Raw genomic sequence first — 18,879 nt, forward strand, 5'->3', positions numbered from 1 at the left:
CAGTAGGTGAAATAGAAACACATCCTAAATCACATAAACCTGTTGACTTTGCACATGTATTTTTGACATTTTAAACCACTGTATTAAAACAAAAGGAAGTACAATTGATGGTAACAGCTGTACACAACTCTACCACTTTCCTTCCACTGTATCATCGTAAGGTTTTCAGCACTGTAGTGCTCAGCTCTAATCCTAGCCTGAACAGAAATATAAAAATGCAAGCCTAGAGGTACAATGCAGATTCAGCTGCTGTCTTCAAAACTCCACCTCATATGACCAGGCATAAAATTACAGAGACTGCTGAGTAATGTCAGCAGTAGTAGCCTACATGCACTCAAAAACTTCACTTTACAAAGAGCAGAACAGTGATTTTAGCTGATTCTCCTTGAGAATCATATCGCTCCCATCTTGATCTGCCAGCACGTGCCATGCCATCGTACTGGATTATTACAGGCACTGGCTGTCAACAGCTTTAGCCTAGCCCAAACCAAACCAAACACTTCCACAGAAGCAACGAAAGGCAGCTTTGTCATCCCAGAATGGTCTTCAAGATAAATTTTAGGTTGCAAAAAAGTTGGATTGTTATCATGTTTCTGTAGTGCACAGTCTTAGTGAACTAAATACTGATGTTAAGAACCAATCTCCCACTGTTTCTGTAGTCTTCCAACTCTCATAAGAAAACCAAAATTGTTCACTTTCATGGTCTAGAAGCGAGTTGCAGGTCTGAGTGCAAATTCAGTTCCTCCTTTACAGAAGACCATAGAAGTTCATAGAAAAGAGGCTGCAGTTTGCCAGTATTCAAAGACAGATTTAACATTAACATGTTTTCTGTAATTTGGTTTATTCCTGTGATCTGCCAGGATCAGTGAAATTGCAGAAGAGCATACAGAAACTGATTTTCTGGTTAAAGATGTACTAGGATGCAAGCATCTATGAAGGAAGTAAGTTTGGATGAGCAGTTACTTTCTCTTTCTTGCTTGTCTTTTCACCTGCTTTTTGCAGCAACAGATGATGGTGCTCTTCAATTTTTTTCAAGCTTCACATACACGGCTATGTCTGCCAATATATTTTCTTGTCCTCATATAAGTTGACATTGGTAAGATTCAGCTCGGAAGGTATTACAACCAGATACTAGCTGCTCCTCGACAACACACCCTCCAACCCCACAACACCTTGTCACGGACTGTCTGTACATATCTGCTTTATACACACCTCAGCGTTTCCGCACACTCTTATGTAACTGACTTCATTTTGGCTTAGCTCCCTTTGTTGGGATTGCTCCCAACCACATCAGTGTATCTGCCATTGAACTTATAGTTGTTTTTTGTTACTAACATGCAATTTCATTATATACACTCATAAGCAGATGACTACAGTGAAAACTAATAATCTCTTGAAAAATGCTTGTTTTCTTAACTAAGCCATCCAGTCAAGGAAAGTACCTCCCTAACATGTAAGGGACTTGTGTCAAGTACTGCATATTACAGAGGCACACGATGGCACAGACCCAACAAGAGGTGCACGGTGAAGCCTGGAGGAGCCCAAACTGGACTGTGCATATCAGCTCTCAGAACCTGCCTTGCAGAAGGTTCTCCAGATGTCCTGCTGAGTTACTACAGCTCTGCTCAATGTCACAAACTATTACATTGAAAATGGATTTTCCTCAGTTTATTTTCAAACCCAGACCTTGGAAAAAGACAAGGCTGTCAGTGGGGCCTCAAATAGGTTGAAAAAGACCTATCTAAGTTGAAAAAGACCTTCAAATCATCAAGTCCCATCATTGACCTGACCTACTGAGTCCCATCACTAAAACATGGCCTTTAGTACAACGTTCAACCAAATTCAGATGCTGACAGAGAAGAAAAGTTTACTCATGTTAACCTTAACTTTCTATCACCTTGTCTTTTTACATCTTTAAAGACCTAGAATGGACAGAAGTCTTTTCATGAGTTTAAAGGTTGAAACAAACAAACAAAAACCCACACCCTTCTCCTGCAAAACCTTTAAAATTATTATTCTCTCCTCTCTTCTTCATATAATTGTCCTATCTGTGCCCCTTTCCCTTCCTAAGTGTCCTAAAAGACAACAAAAGAAAAAAAAAAAAAAAAAAAAGAAAAAGAAAAAGCATTAAGATTTAATTATTTTGACTTTATGACCGGAGTGGGTGCTTGAAGTAAGAAAAAGTGAAATATTTGCACAATAAGAAAATAAAAAAGTATATATATGTTTAAAAAACTCTACCTAACCAGCTGCTCAAAACAGGAAAAGCAGAAATAAAACAATTAATCACTTCTGCCAACTCCTGAGGATTATGTCACTGGCAACAGTAAGATATTTTATACTTCACTTACACGTATCTTCTCATTCATGCACTAAAAATCACACCTCATTTTTTGCGTTGATCAAGGGAATAACATGCTCATGCCAGAGGCATATCTCTTTAGGTAGGTATCTGTATCACATACACCATTTTTTTCCCTGTCACTATGGAAAAGGAACACCGTACAAATAGTGTTGCCACTCATGAACAGGCCAAAAACACAAAGTAAAGACTGCTGATACCCTAACTAATTTTATATAGTTACCATTTGGTTAAAAGAATATAGGGCTGTGAAGTAAATCTAGAGCTGTGAAGTAAAACATTTATCTCTTTTTTTTTTTTTTTTTTTTTCTTTCCCCCCCCCCCCCCTATATGAAATATGCTTTTGACTACATATCTCCAGGAAGACAAAAAGATACTTGTCTCTACCCGGATCTCAACACCTGCTTTTTATGGAACAGAAGATTCCTATCATGATTTTCTCGCCACACCACAATCCTGGAAATTTGAATAGTTTCCTCCTCATTGTGAGATCAAGTCAGTAAAGTGCAAAACTCTGCTCTTCAGTTATTTAAGAGTGGGAGAGCTGCGTTTGTTGCTACTACTGCACAGCCACAGTCTGACAGAGAGAAGAGAAGCAACAGAGCTTTGGTGAGGTGGAGATGCAAGCTCACTCACAGGAGTGGTCCAGCCTCAGATTACAGTTTTTAGGTTGGCCTTCCAGCAAGCTGCCACTTTGTCCATCATCAGATTCCACACTGTTAGTGTCCAAAGTGCTAACTGGTTATTTCAATTCACTTATGACAAAACTTACTAGAGACAACGCACAGTCTAATCCTTGGCTTGACTCCACTGAGCTAGACATGACCAATAAAGTTCTTAAGTTCCACTGAAATTATAATAAATTATCATAAGAAATTGTCATAAAATTATATTCAAGCATTTTCAGTCTCTACTCATACATTACTACCATTTCTTATCCTGGAAATTCTGAAATCAGCTGTGCTGTACTATTTCAGAAATGGAACAATTGTCAGTCAAAGAAAGCCCTTCCTTTCCACCTATTCACTTTTATTAAAAAATAACTCTCAAGTAATGCACCGTATAGTGAGACGTATTTTATAAACAGGACCTTTTCTACAGACTTTTAAACAGTATTACTGAGGGTTTTCTACCCTAAAAATCCTGTAATCATAATTGTTCTGAATACCTGAAAAAAACCCGGTGGTACAGGACCTACTGGCATGCCATCTCCTGGGGGAATGTTTCCTAGCACTGGACTGGGAGCTGCTGCAGCACTCTGAAAAGAACAAAGGGAAAATAAACCTTTGTCATTGCATGGTAGGCATTAAACCAAAAAAATAAAAATAAAAATAAAAAAAAAAAAAGGAAAGAAAGAAAAAAAAGCCCCAAAATCTGCTGTAACCAAAATGCAGAAAGTATGTCTCTGGATATGCAATAATGCCATAATGCCATTGCTTCATCTGAAGGTAAAGTAAAATTGTTTAGTGCCTAGTCTTCTTTTATACAAGCATAATAATTTGTTAATATGGCAGGTCTATGTTGAGTGGAGGGATGCTAGAGTTGCACAGATATATACATAGATGTATTGATTAGATAGGCCTTGACTAGATTTTAAGAAATATTTAATCTGTATTTATCCACATATATATGAATGTAAATGTAACTTGCACACTTTGTCTTGTATTATGTGTATTAACATCTTCATGCATGTACAAAGATATATATGTAGCATAAAGAAACTATTCTATGCAATTTATAAGCAATTTCCAAGCACTTTAAAGATAATTTCAGCAGACCGTAATACTCTTTCAGAATTATATCAAGCTTCAAAACAGGATTCTGTTCAGTACAAGAAGGAAGGAATGTTCACAATTCTGCTGGAAATGTTCATGATTTTACCAACCCCCAAAATAACCACCATGACAAATTAGAAGAATTCAGGTTACATTTTTGGAAGGGAAAAGAAAAAAATGCGTTTCTAAGAAGTGAAGCAGAGGATGAAATTAGTTACCTTTGCAAATCCTTCAGTTGGAATAAGCAAGTAAAGAATGTTGCCTCTGGCAATTTACAAGCAGGAGATCGTCACAAAAAAGGGAAGCCAAACTGTTATTGTTGTCATGTATTGGAACCTCAATTACTTTTAATTTCTAGCAGCCTTCCTTCCTGCAATACGTTTCTGTTATGGCGTAAGTCTGAATCACCTATAAAGGCTTGCAATCTCTTGTGAAAGTACTCATGCGCGCACAGTGCAATGAGAGCCGCTCGCAGTCTACTAATGGCCTGCCGATATCTGCCCTACAGAACATGAATGACTTATGTTTATTAACTTATCACTCCGCTGTACGCTCGTGCTTGATATCCAAAAGATGCAGATCTGGAAACTGACTGCATTTCCAGGTGTTTGGCACACTGTCTAGGAAATTAAAGAATAATGCTGGAAAGATCTGAAAACTGGCACAAAGGCGGGCTGACCTTTTTAAACCAAGCAGAAAGGAAATATTCAGTTAATTACCACAGATACTTCGATGGCTTAAACTGCACTTTGGAATCGATGCTTTAACAACTACCAATAACACATCTAGCGTCTAAGCTGCATGTTCTTCTCAAACAAAAGTCTAGGACTCATGAGTAAAATGCAAAGACTTTGGAGATGACTGAAGCCTAGTTTGATGGACCAGAAAACCCTGTGATAGAGGGTCTTACATTGTCTGCAGGACTAGTGCTGAAATAATATATGACTGATGGAGAAAGTCGGCCAGGTGAGCTGGAGGTAGCCAAGACATTTGGAGCACACCTTTTTGTCAGAGGCTGCCATAAACCAACTAAACCAGCCGATAAAGCTTCAGCAATTGAAGAAGGCTATCCGCTAGCAATTGCCCTCCTTTGGGCACCATCTGATGTTTGTAGGACTGGAGCAAGGTGCTGCTTATGTGCACGGAAAATCACACTACTCCCTGCAGCACCTCCACTACTGCTCTTGGGTCTGTTGCACTCTCTGGCATCCCAGACAGAAGGAAAAGCATGCAGGTGGCCTGAATGCACAGAATCAACTCCCCAAAACAGAAGAGAAAGCTCTATTTGCATTGGTTTGCTTTGGTTTGTTCTGTTTCCTAATCAAAAATTGACTTGTTTGACCTACGCAGGAGGTAACAATGTCAAGTAAAATCTTCAATAGGTGCAGAAACAGTTTGAGTGAAGTATGGCAGATCTTACTTCCACGTTTCTAGATGAAGAATGACAACAGTAGCATCACTGATGGAGAAAATCAATGATGTTAAAAGCCTGAGCATCTTAAAATGTCCGAAATAGCCTGCACTGCAGTCTTTCACTAAGGAGTAGTAGTAGCCCATTAAAGAGGCACAAATAATGATGAACCTTATTATAATACCATCCCTCCTTGCATTCCTTAATAGTTAAAGAAGCCAAAAAAATGAAATAATGATTTTCCAAAACCAGGGGGAGAAAACAATTAACATTGTAATCGTTAGGGCTTTTGTCAGCCATTAAACCTTCTAACAAGGCTTTACCTAGAATATGCCTGAAGATAACATCTTTCAGGTTGTCTCAGTAGTTATTTTTTAATATAATTTGATTTCTATTTTTTTAATGTGAGGTAGCCATGAGACCAGAGGCATCCAGACTCATTCCTTGGTGAAGCTGGGGGAGCAGCACACAGCTCTCCAGCCGTGGTACAACAGGCATGGAGCAACTCCTCGTCTGCTGAGCTACAGGTGTAGCAATGAAATGCGCCTAAGTATTCCTCACACATTTACAGATGTAAATGAAGATACTACGTCCTGAGATGCTGCTGATTCCTGTGGATAAGTCCCAAATTAACACTTTTTTTAGGAGGAGTGATTTTCGTACAACTTTTCTAATGAAGAGAAGTAGAAAGGAGCCTGATGAAGCACAGGAATGAGTCTGGAGATCTTCTGCAGCCTCTGAAGGCCCATTCTGGAGAGCTGCTCACTGGGTGGCCAGAGGATCTGAACAGTGCTAGCACGCCGTGATGTAACAGAGGCTGGCAAAAGGCAATTATTTGTGATGATGGAGGGACAAGAAAAACAAGGTTGTGTGGAGGCAATAACAAAAGCGATCCAGAGTGATTTACTTAATTAATCTCAGTTCTAATGGTTCCTGGAGAAAAAGGTCTAAAGCAGAAGAGAGCCAGCTCTTTGTTTCATGCTAGTTGCTAATGATTAATTTAATTTACTTTACTAATATTGGCCATTTTCTGGTTGTGGACCATGATGTTTCAGGGAGGTACTTGAAGCATTGGTCTTAACTGGCCTGAACTGTCTGAGACTTGATTATCCTGTGTAGTTTACAGACACCTGTGTAAAACCATCTCTTCAATATATTTCTTAGTAGAAGGGAGGACAAAATGAGGCAATGTTTGAGTGGTCATAACACTAGGGCAGTTTTACTGACATTTACAGTGCTGTTTATTATTTGTAAGAATTTAACAGTTATAAGCGTTCCATAGTAGTCCTGTCTTTGGTATTAGAGAGATTAAAATTTCTATTTTTCGTTACATAATACTGGGGTTTGTTTTTGTTTTCACATTGTCTCTTTGGGATTTTTTTCCCTGATGCACAATTAAGTCCCAAAACCAGAAATAAAGCATGTTCACTGCTTTAGCTATATTACATTTTCTAGCTTACACTATGTGATGAACATTTTAGGACCTTATGCCAGGTAAATCAATAAACAAACCTGCAACAGCTGCACTGAGATATTCTTATTTATTCTATCCTAATGAATTATTCAGTTCTTCTTCCACAGTCCCACAGCAAACCATGGCTTCCTTTTGCATGCATTACAAGTTGCTCATCATTTATACTTCCATTAGTTTGACATTGTAAATATTTGCAATTTGCTTTCTCCACGTTTCATAAAAAGATGAAATAGGAAAATTTAAATGGTCTAGTATTTTTCTATGATAGTTCAGCTCCTTAAAAATAGAATAGTTTATTCTCTTTTGCATCTAATATACTGAATTTATGGCATCTCTTTAGAATTATTAATTAAAATAATTAAAATACTTGAATGAAAATTATTGTGGACATTCACTGTGTTATTCCTACAACCCTGGAGAACGCAAGGCTAGATTATTACATTAAGAAAGTTAAAACTAGTGTCTGATAAGTAGCTTGTAATGGTTTAGGATTGTGTTTACCAACAAAGAAATCACAAAAATAAATAAATAAAAATAAAAGATGTCAGTTATTACATATAAAAACTCAGAGAGCAATTTGTAATGCAGAGGTCATCTGCTGAGGCTACCAGAAGGGGTTTGTGGCAGAAGCTCACAAAAAAATTCTGTTTTTGATCAAAGTATTTCACAAAGAAAAGACTTTATCCATTAAAATCCTAATCTGGCTCATTCACTAATATAAAGAAAAAGCCTAAAACAATTAACGAGGCCATTTTCACTTTTAAAGACGTTTCGTTCATCCATTTGTGCACACAGGCACAATGGTGCTGTCCCACCCTCCACCGCACCTCCTGTCACATAGCACAGGTGAATGAAATGTGACTGAGGATGCTCTGCCGTCCCCATGGGGTTGAGCAACAACCACCTGCTGATACCTCCCTCCATGTGCAGTCTTACCCCTAATATTAGGGTAAAGGCAGGCGTTCTCTGGAGGGGCACTGCAGTGCCTACCTAGAGCACGGGTTTTTGCTGTACAGCTTCATGCACAGCGGTTGTGACACTCCATTGCATGTAGAAGTGAAGGCAGGACGGGTTACACACGTGAAAGTGAATTAGCATCATCACTATGAAAAGGTAAAACCTGGTAAAATACTGGCGAATCTCAGTACCTCTCACAACTCTGGAGTCTAAGCAGCATTTGCTGAAAATAGAGCATGGGAACTGCTACTTTTCAAATTCATTTGCTGAGACTCTAATCACTTTAATGATAAGCCTGAAAGCTTTCCTTTGATTATTTCAAAATTTCCTATCTGATTTTGAATGAGAGTCAGAAAAGACTGCTGATGTACTATGAACTATTGCAAGTAATGCCAGACATATTAAAGCTTTATTTCCTCTCTCTGGATCCTGCTTCAGAGAGAAGTTAGGACATGGGAATTTTGGCAAGATCTTCAGAAATAATAACACTTAAATCGGTTTCTCTGGAATTCAGAGTTTGCATCAAGAGTGATATTTTCATAAGAAATCTATTGCAGACAAATCCAGAGAACTAGCTGCATTATATATGCAGTATCATTTTACATTTCATGTAAACCTTAACATGAGAAAGACGTAATTTACTCCTCAAGATTAAGTACTCAAATGTAGATAGAAGTGACACTTAACCTGATGTTAAGGACCATTTTGGTACTGTTACAAATAAAATGATTATTGTTTTATTTTAAAACCACTCAGCTTTCTAACCTAAACGAATTTAGATAAATTATAAGGATATTAATCTGATTTTCTCATACCTGCATATATGCAACTAAAATACACAGCGACCAGACACAAACACACAAATATTCTGTTGTGGAGATTATTGATACAACCAGTTCCATCAAAACAGCAGCAGAAGCGTTCAGCATTTCAGGTTAGTTTTGTTCCACCCGTGTGATATTAACACAGAGGTAACTTATACACACACCAACAGCGAACACAAACTTCTTTTAAGACTAATGCTGCTACTTCGAAACATGACCTGCCACTTATTTTACACGTTGCTGCTGTGACCACATGGACCAGTGTGAACCCCATATGCAGACCAGGACTCCCCAGCTGCTGTGGTGATGATCCTTGGCGAGGGGACCCCAGCGAGCACAGGGCAGCAGCTCTGCACCCCCAGCTTCACGGCTTGACCTCGAGCTGCACACAAACACCACCAGACTGTGCATGGGCTGACGAGAAGGACAACACAGGGAACACAACAACGGCTGCTGCTTGTACAAGGTTTCAGGCATACCGTTGGCAGAGAAAGCAGAAGATGTTTCATTTTTGGTAGAAATCTCCTCGAAGCCCATGCTGAAAACCCCCAATGCTACTAAGCGTAAATAAGACTCTGCTAGTCAGTTGGTAGCTCTGAGATGAACATACAGGCAAGTGCATATGGAAGTCAAATGTCTTCCCAAATCAGTATGGCTTAAGTCATCACATCCAGCGATGCCAATTAAGAGAACTGTAAATAGACACAGGAACAGAAGACACTGGGGCCATCATGTTTAGCTGTGACCAGCCCCTGATGCATCAAAAGAGTAATATGAGCAGCAAAATAATCCAAAAGCCAACTTTCTATTTTTGTCACTCTCTCATATCCTCCTTTTCCCAATGTTTTTTTGCAAGCAGGGCATTCTGGCTGCTGTCTCAGGAAAGCATGGATATGAATAATACACCAAAAATCGAACTACTTATTACCTACTTAAAAGTTACTATCTTTATTATATTTTACCAAGTATTTTTGATGCAAATCTGTAGTCTTCTTTAGGAGAACACTTAGAAAATGTTTTGTTTTGTTTAGTTTTGTTTTAACTGGAGGATAAAGGATAAGTATTTAATACTACTTTTTCAAGTTCATGAATTTAGCAAATGGTAAGAATCAGTTTTTTTTTTCTGGAAAGACAAATGATTGATAGAAGCAACTCATTTGAAACATCTGAATCACAGGATCGAAATAATTCTTGATGTAGTTTCACTGACACATTTTTGTCTAAAATGCTTAATTTCTGTTTTCTGAAAGGAAGGTATTCACATGACAGTAGTAGCTTAAAAAGTGTAACCGTAAGGGTCATAATGCCACTCCTCATAACTCCTCTCTCTTTTTTTTTTTTTTTTTTTTTTTTTTGGAATTGCAGCTCCTTACAGTTTGATTCAGACTCTGGAACTGCATTTCTGTTCACTCCACTTAGTGAACTTCTGTTCACTGCACTTCTGTTCACTCAGTTATGGTGATAAAGAACACATAATGTACTACAGCGATAAGTCTATTAATTTCTATTAATAACCAAGTTAAATAACGGTTGTCAAAATTCTAAAAAATCACATATTACCTTTTTTTGGGAAAAAAAAAAAAAAAAGTATTGTGTTTGTCTCAGTTTACTTCAGCAGACCTATTCAGATGGGGACACACCCATCTGTCTAAAAGATAATTTTTCTCTCCCCACAGGGTAACCCTACCTGCCCACAAAACCTCACTGTGAGCAAGGCTTCCCTATATCTTAAGTGGGATTATAGTTTGTTTTACGATATACCAGTGTCAAATCTGGTGTTTCCACTCTCCTTTGCTAAGTTACTGAAATTCTATTACAGAACTGAAAATTGTCTATTCATTTGGAAGTATACTGTTAACACAAAGGATTTTTACAGAAATATTTGCTATCAATGAAAAAAAGTGTTCCAAACTCTTGTCCAAAGACAACATGTCAATCCTGCCCCTTAGCTACATCTTCTTGGGTTATATATAACACAATTTCCAGGCAAAAAAAAATCTCTAAATTACGGTTATGAAGAAAAGGTATTTTAAAATAATAAAATAACAATATTATTCACTGGAAGTTACTAAAATCAATCCTACATGTAGGTCTCAACAGAATGTTTATTTTTTTTAAATAATAATGTGTGTTTTAAATATTGGAATAGACTAAGGACTATCATGTTTTTGTCTACCCTTTTTCAAAAGTTAACAGAACTAAAGTTAAAAGTTGGATACTTGCCTCTTTATTTATGAAGATACAAAACAATGATAGTAACATTTCAATTACCATTTTCAGACAATTTTCTGCTCAAGTAAGGGCGTGTATCTCAGCTTAATCCCAAGAGATGCCTACCCAGGCACAGAACCAAACACCAGCCCACACTATTGAGGTGACACTGGATAAAAGGCACCGTGACTATTGCAGCTATCACAGGCCGCTGCATTACGGATGGGCTGAAGGCACACAAGGAAGTGATGCTCTGCTGCTGCAGTTGGAGCCGGGATGCAGTGGTCTTTCAGTGAAAGTGCTCCTTTCCAGAGGTGATGCTTGCAGCCCTTCTGCAGGCTCCCTGCAAACCAAGCCTGCTCTCATCTGCTGGCTTAGCTGCGAACCTCGGGACATGCCACTGCTTTGCTTTGCGCTGCACGGGCTCCACTGAATCCATCCGCTGTACACAATCAGAGCGTTACTGTCACGTATGAAGTTGTTGAAATGTGAAACTGCATCATCGTCTTTTCTGAGTATTTTCTCAGTGAGTTTTGGGGTCATGATGATATGACCCCAGAGGAGAGAAATGTTGCTGCACGTCTTCAGAATACACAATTCATCATGGCTAGCTCCCAATGCCATTATTACAAATAATTTTAGATGTTGACCAGTCAAATGGCATCCTCTCCAACATCAACAATAGGTACCGAAAGCTAACTTTCAGAAATACCAGGCTTAGTCCTTCTATTTGAGTAATACCCAAACTAACTATACCTGTGTTTAAGCCATGACATACTACACAAAAGTTGGCTTAACACTGCTAAATTTTTAGCTTCCTGCTTCAAGCTTGCTCCATTGTATTCTCTGTTGATGCACTACAGAAAATTCACAGTTGGAACAATTGTGCTAGTTAAGCTAGTGTGGCAGGCCTGTTTTACACCCTACCTTTCTCTAGTAATTAAGACGTTTGGCACAGTGTCTTTAAATCGCTTAATTAATGCAATTCTTAAATCCATTTAGTTTTACAATGATTTTAGGATTGCCGTACTTTTGTATTCCTGTCCTCACGACACTGCCCTCCACACCAGTGCTTTCCCATTTTAAGAATATAATCGTTAGTAATGACTAAAGTTCCTCTGCCTGTCTCTTTTCTGCAAGTAATGAAACGCAAACAAACAAGCATGCTATGAGCTACTATGTGTTAAAGTACGTTTAAAGACTGGCTTTTGAATATGCAATGCAAAGTAGACAGGTCTGGGGTTATTCTTAGGTCACCTGCAAGTGATTCAGCAGTCCTGGAAGTAAGTGCCAACTTCAGCAGAAAAACAACAAATTCAATAATTCCCTGTCTATCCGAACTGGACTTTTGCCTCTATACATAGCTAAGCGCAAAGGAAAGCATGAAGAGGGAAAACAAGCTGCTACTTCAGAAGAAGATGAACTGCAGAGTTTACATCATGAAGAAACTACTGTTTATGTCATTTCTTGAGCACTACTTTGCTCTAGAAATAGTATATTCAGGTGTTCTCGTCTGGGCTTTCATGCCATGAAACCACTCTTCAACAACCATTACTAAAGTACTACCCACAGATAGTCTTTTTCAACAGCTTACTGTCTTTTTCAAGACCATGTTGTAAACGTTATTACTTTGTTCTAAAATATGAAAGTGCATGAACTCTACAGATATTTTGACAGAAAAATTTCACAGACTGAACATACTAAAGAAGCCACTTGGGTTTTTTTTGAACATCAGCTCCACTGTTGATAGCGTTAGTGGTATGTAACACAGTACATGCTTTTTCTTCAGTCTCCAGCCTGAATTTTGTGACTTTGTGAATCACTGGTATTTCTTCGATGCTGAAAAATAAATGCTTTAATTCCATGACAAGCACAGTAATTTTATGACACTGTGAGTCTGGAATTAAAAAACAAAACAAAAAAAAAAAAAAAAAACATGCAATATGATTTCTGTTTTACAGAGATTTTGCTGTTTTTCTTGGGTAAGACAGTTCTATAAACTTCCTGAAGTTAATTTCAAAAGCAGAAATGTCCGCGTGAGGCCAACATTTTCAGGACAATAAAAGGGATTTGAAAATTAAAGATGTATGTTGGAATATCTCAATTTAAATGTAACACTGATTAAGGATGTTACAAGTATTTCCCTGCCATGCAAGGCTAACTAGCCCAGCGAGGCACCCTCTGCAACCAGCACAACAAGAAAGCTGCTCTGAGTCATCCTCTGGAGGAGTGGATCTTTTACTAGCAACTAATGAGGACGTGCAGGGAGAGCAGCCCTACTGAGACTGAAGTTCACCTTTCTGAAAATGCTCTATGTATTCAAGTATTTTTGTGTAACTGGCATGCAACGTATGGGGTACAACATTTAAAAGAGTCCACTAGGTAAGATTTCTGAGACACCTGTCTGTAACTTGGGTTTTCAAGCACAGATAGAATGGTTAATTTTCAGTATGCAAGTCTGAAAAAAGCCTTGTGAATTTGAAGAAAAATATGAAAAAGTTACAACTTATTCAAAGATCGCCTATAAAATATCTGATTTATATCATGTTGTGTGAAAGTCTATCTTTGGATAAATGTAACTTTTTGAGCACTGAGTTTTAACACGCCTGAATGTTAAAGCAGAATTAAGTACTGTGCCTATGAAGATTTAACATTTTTATGCTGCAAGTTGCTTGCTTAAATAATTATCTCAAGTAACAGTTTAATAGTCACAGGAGTCCAACATGCTACCTACCCCATGGAGTACCACAATTCGAGAAAAAAGTATCAGACCTGTGTTCAAAGGACAACAGAGGGAGAGGGGGCTCACTCTTCAGTGGCTCTGCAAGGCTGTAGATGTTCTTCTGAATGAAAGCTTTAGTATCTGAAATATTTGGTCTGCAACTCAAACACTTTCCATCTGGAACAAGTCTGATGCATGTCTGAGACATTTTTATATTTAGGATATTAAAAACCAACCAACAAACAAACAAACAAGACTGAAAAAAAAAATCCCTTCTGAAATTGAAACCCACTAAGTAGCATTTGGAACTCAAATTAGCAAAGAAAAATAACATCGTCAATCCATTTTTATCTACTGTCCTCCAAAATGCCTCATCCTACTACATGCACAATGTAAAAATGGCTCGGCATCACAAGCAATTTGTATTCTCAGCAGGTTCATCCCCCCAGTGGTTTGCATCCCGGTCATTCTTCTACTGCCCTACCAAAAAAGCCAGGCAAAATTACACTGTTCTTAAAGTTAAACACAAACGAGTTGCTAAAAATAAGCAGGACCAAAACCTCTCCTCTCTTTGGGAAATGAGTGTGGTGCTAACGTGAGAAAACGAGCTGTCAGATCCCAGCAAACCCGAGCCAGGAATAAGGGGCTGCAGCCCTGACTTCAGCCGCACGTGAGCACGCCGGGTGCCCTGGCCACACTGCGGAGCCTCTGAAGCCCAAGGGGTTCAACCAGGTTACTTCTCCTCGGGGAACCAATTATTTTACACCCTATGGTGACTGAAAATCCATAGCTGGGACAACAAGCACTAGAGTCTTTTAAGGTTACTAGCTACTAAAGCTCTGAAATGTGCTTTTAAAAAAACTTAATTTTTATGCAGATTTTTAGATCATCATATAGATTACTCTTTATGTAGACTCTTAGAATCACAGAATCATTCAGACTGCAATCATTTAGATTGGAAAAGACCCATAAAATCATCAAGTCCAACCATCACCTAACATTAGAAATCCACCACTAAACCTTGTCCCTAAGTGCCACCCCCACATCTCTCTTAAGGACCTCCAGGGTCTTTAAGAGACCAGGGTGGTGTCTCCACCCTTTTTCATGGGGTGGAAGTGGTGTTTGGTTTGTTATTGCTTGGTTTATTAATATTTTTAAGTGACATCCACACGAGCATTGGTGTGTCCCTTTCCCCACACCACCACAATGATCCAAAACAAAAATGAGTGAGTTCCTCCTGAGCTCCCTAAGGAAGGGTGTGGATACAAACCGAACTGTTACAGTCAGCTCTGCTTCAGGACAGCAGCTTGGCTAATCTGAACGACTAGTGATAAATGTGATTACTGGTTGGAATAGTCCGTCTTTCATTCCATATGAGATGCTGGCTTCCTCCTCTCACCCAACGGAGAGAAGCCTGAAGGAAGGATAGTACAGACAGGTCCAGTTCTCTGCTCCTTGAAGAAAATGGTCTAAAGTGGAGGAGAGCAGCTGGTCGCCCATGTGCTGCCCTGACCTCCCATTCCACGACACCGTCAAAAGAGCCATGCAGTGTCCACAGTGACAACAGTGACAGCGTCCATCACACACGGCCCACCTGTGGGCCTTCCTCCCCAGCTGAGGGCTCACTGCTGCGGGACCAGGCCTCTTCTGGGGCAGCCATGTACCTCACCCTAAAATGCAGGCACCCTGCCTGCCCCTCTCCTCAACAACAACAACAAAAACACCACACGAAACTGAAGCCTGCTCCCCATCCTAAGCCACCCGAACGATGACACTCAGAGGCATTATTTTCCCTCCCATCCTCCTGACTACAGCATGTCCTCCTACACCATTTTTCCTCATTCTGATATAGCAAACCTAACAATTTACCAGCCGGGTTGGTTAATTATAGAGAGCTGGCTGGTCCCAAAGTGCTGTGCTACAGGGACATAATACAAGCTGCAAATTGCTAAAGCAAACCAGCACTCTCGCTGTGCCCCCTACTATCAGGTAAATAGCCTGCATTATGCTGGGGAAGCTGGCAGTGGTGATACAAGCTTTTGATGGGAAATTATACAGCTCTCGCTATATAATGCTGATAAGATTCACATCAATAAAGTACTGGAGAGCTGACATTCTTCTTTGAATCTTAAACTGGGGAAGCTCAACAAAATAAGACCCACTTGTAGAAGACAGCAGCTGAGTGGCTAGATATCAGGTTTACATCCGAGCGGTATTTTGTTAACAGAACGAGGGAAATGCAACTTTTATTGGGATTTCCTCTGAGCCACAGCCAAGACACAGAACTTTAAAGCTCATTTATCCTATCACTTCTTTGCTCCCAGCCCTAAACCTTCAAATCCCTGGAGACAGCTCCAGGCTTCCTGCTGCCCAGGGAGATGGGCTCTTTGCTCACAAACCTCTACGGGCAGGGGTCTCCCCTGGCACCACTCGGCTCCCACGGGGGGATATTCATGTCTGGTACCAAAGCTGATGAAACAGAGCTGTGTCAGGTAACAAGGGATAATAAAGTCCCACAGAAGAACTTAATTTAACTGTTTAATATATATTTAATATATATATTTAATATATTTAATATATTTAATAACTATTTAATATATATTTACGCAGCAAGAGGGGACGGAAGGTAAAAGACAAAGATTTCTGGGATTTCTTTTTGTCAGTTCTTTCACAAACTATTTTAGCAAAGATAAATCTGCCACCCTGCATGCCAGAAGTCCTTCATTCCCCTTAGCTCATGAAAAATGAAAAACTACCATGCTTAGTTGTCCTCTTGAAGAGGTCTCCCCAGTGACACAAGGCACCAATGTATGATTCTTCCATGAAGTTAGTTGGGGAACTCGCGCTGCGAGCAGTTGGGTCTGCAGTAAGACTCTAGTGACTTTTCAGAGTCTGTTTTCTCATGCTCCGTGATTTCTATTCTTACTCATATTTTGCTAACCAAAATTACAAGCAATAAAGGCTGTTTTCCTTAATTCGTAACTACACAATTCACTACTTTTTTTTTTTTAAAAAAAAAAAAAAAAAAAAAAAAAAAAAAACCAAGAACATCGCCTTCACTATCAAAACTGCCCATACTGAATAGAACAGGAGGAAAATGCAGCACAGCTTTTAAGTACAAATATTGTCTTATTACTAGCATTCTTATTTCCATTGTGCTATTGGCAGTTTCATATCAGCACTCTATGAATAAGGATGACATCATAAATATGAATGGGCAACAAAAAGTGTCAGAACAGTTGAGCTGGACAAAGAAAAGAATCGATAATCAAGCAATTTTAAGATACGAGATAGTGAAGCTTCAAGTGTCAGGAATATGTAATTCCTACTCCGGTATATTGGTTCTGCCACCTAATTAAAATCTCACCATCACCAACCTCAAAATTCAAGAGGAAAAGTACCAGGTTTGTATAGCAGAAAGACAACCAGAAGTTTCATTCTTTTCTCTTTGTGGCCCCAGCTTGGTGTTAGTCGTGTACTGACCTGTGCTTGTGGCACACTGCACACTACTGCCTAATTAACTTTACATTGCAAAATTCACATTTAACACAACAGTTTCAAGTTAGTGAATGCCTAGCTATAGACAGACAACAAAACCACAAAACTTGAAATTTCCAGAGTGAAAAGAAGCTCAAATATAGTAGTAATTGGGTGAAGAGGTGACAAAAATCTGGGTTTAAATATATAAAAGATGAGCCTTGGACAAAATGGTTTACTTCTTAGGCTGAGGTAACATTGCCACAATTTTTATCAGCCACAGCAATGAACCTATACAGCCTTCCAATTATTTTTTAAAATCCTCCTTTTCGCACAGAACAGAGCGCAATTTTAGCATGACAATGATATACATTCACTTGATAAGGCACCATAAAAAAAACAGTTTGCATTTTATTACTTGACTCAGTGTAACCATTTTTAAAAACCTCTCATCCTCAGCCATCCTCAACACTACCGCTGCCTGTTTCTTGCAATATTCGTCACACACTCCAAGCATACAGGTTATTTTCAGGAAAAGAAGGGCTTTATAATCTGAAATAGAAAGTGTTTTTGCCATGACATAGTGCCGAGACAAAGTTACAAGCCACATGGGGTAGGCTGCTCCACATTTCCAGATTCACCTTGTGCCTCAGCACACCCTGAAGAGAATGTGTGCCGGCTGGGGGCCTGTCTGAAGCCCTGACCCCAGGGTCATGCCCATCACTCGGGGCCTTGTCGCCCGTGGCCGCGGTGGATGGACTCAGATAGGGGCACGAGGCAGTGGAGCTGCTGGAGCTGAGGTGCTGCAGCCGGAGGCTGGATGGAGGCTCGTGCGTGATGGCTGCCTCCGGAGGCCAGCCCAGGGGAGTGGATGGTGGCGAAGCCTTCTCGGACGGTATTGGAGAGGAAGGAAAAGGCAAACGGACTGCTCAGTACAGTTCTGATTCACCTCCAGTCCTCCTAATTAAAGGGGGGAAAAAATTGTGATGAGGGGCATAAAGTTCCCTCAGAGTATTGTGCTAGAAGGACACAGTAAAACTGCTTGTTTGTCTCAAAATTTTCCTGTAACCAACATCGCTTCAGACAGGAAAATGCTTTGCACAGGCAACCCTTCCCCCCTACTTTTACATTGTTGGTTTTGGCTGAGGCCACTGTTACAACAGGAAATAAAAATTATATTGCTCAGGAAGGAAGCTAATGAGTTTCCCCTCCCCCAAATGCCATTAGACACTTCCTGAATAAAGGAGAAGCACATTAATATAAAGAACGACGATATGCAAGTAACCAGGAGCACAGCCTGCTGTATGATTAAAACTACGTACAGCTTCTGGATGGGGAAGGAATACCGGGTCAGCTGCTCTAATGCAACACCATTACACCGCCTCATAATGTGCTCCTGAGTGCGTTGCCTGCTCTGCTGGCGAGTGACTCCACAGCAATGATGCTCACATCACTTCCTCTGGGAGAATATTCCTAGCTATGAACCAGCTCCTTGTAAGGAGTGTTTTCCATGCGATTGCTTACGAGTTACCCTATTCACTTGTTTTATTACTTTGACTTTAGGCCTGCTTAACAGAAATGCACATCTGAGGTTTTATTGTTCGGTTTATTTTGTACACGTCAGATGTTCTTTAAGCTGAGGGATTTCTCAGTTGGGGAAATACCA

At 39.5% G+C, this 18,879-nt stretch overlaps 1 protein-coding gene across 10 annotated transcripts in view; it reads right to left on the bottom strand.

The window, feature by feature from the left end:
- The window catches only part of SSBP2 (single stranded DNA binding protein 2), a 190,277-nt gene that overhangs the window by 66,846 nt on the left and 104,552 nt on the right, over positions 1-18,879 (bottom strand). For 8 of the 10 annotated variants that reach the window (XR_014319371.1, XR_014319372.1, XM_082783540.1 and 5 more), the window contains one exon: positions 3,531-3,620. The exons of the other annotated variants lie outside the window; for them this stretch is intronic. Coding sequence is in view for 6 of the 8 variants with exons in the window: in XM_082783540.1 (XP_082639666.1) it covers positions 3,531-3,620 (90 nt within the window). In the remaining 2 variants the exon portion in view is untranslated. The remainder of the gene's footprint in view (positions 1-3,530; positions 3,621-18,879) is intronic. 10 annotated transcript variants of the gene reach the window in all.

The sequence above is a fragment of the Aythya marila genome (assembly GCF_965140915.1).
Source record: "Aythya marila genome assembly, chromosome: Z".
Taxonomy (NCBI): domain Eukaryota; kingdom Metazoa; phylum Chordata; class Aves; order Anseriformes; family Anatidae; genus Aythya; species Aythya marila.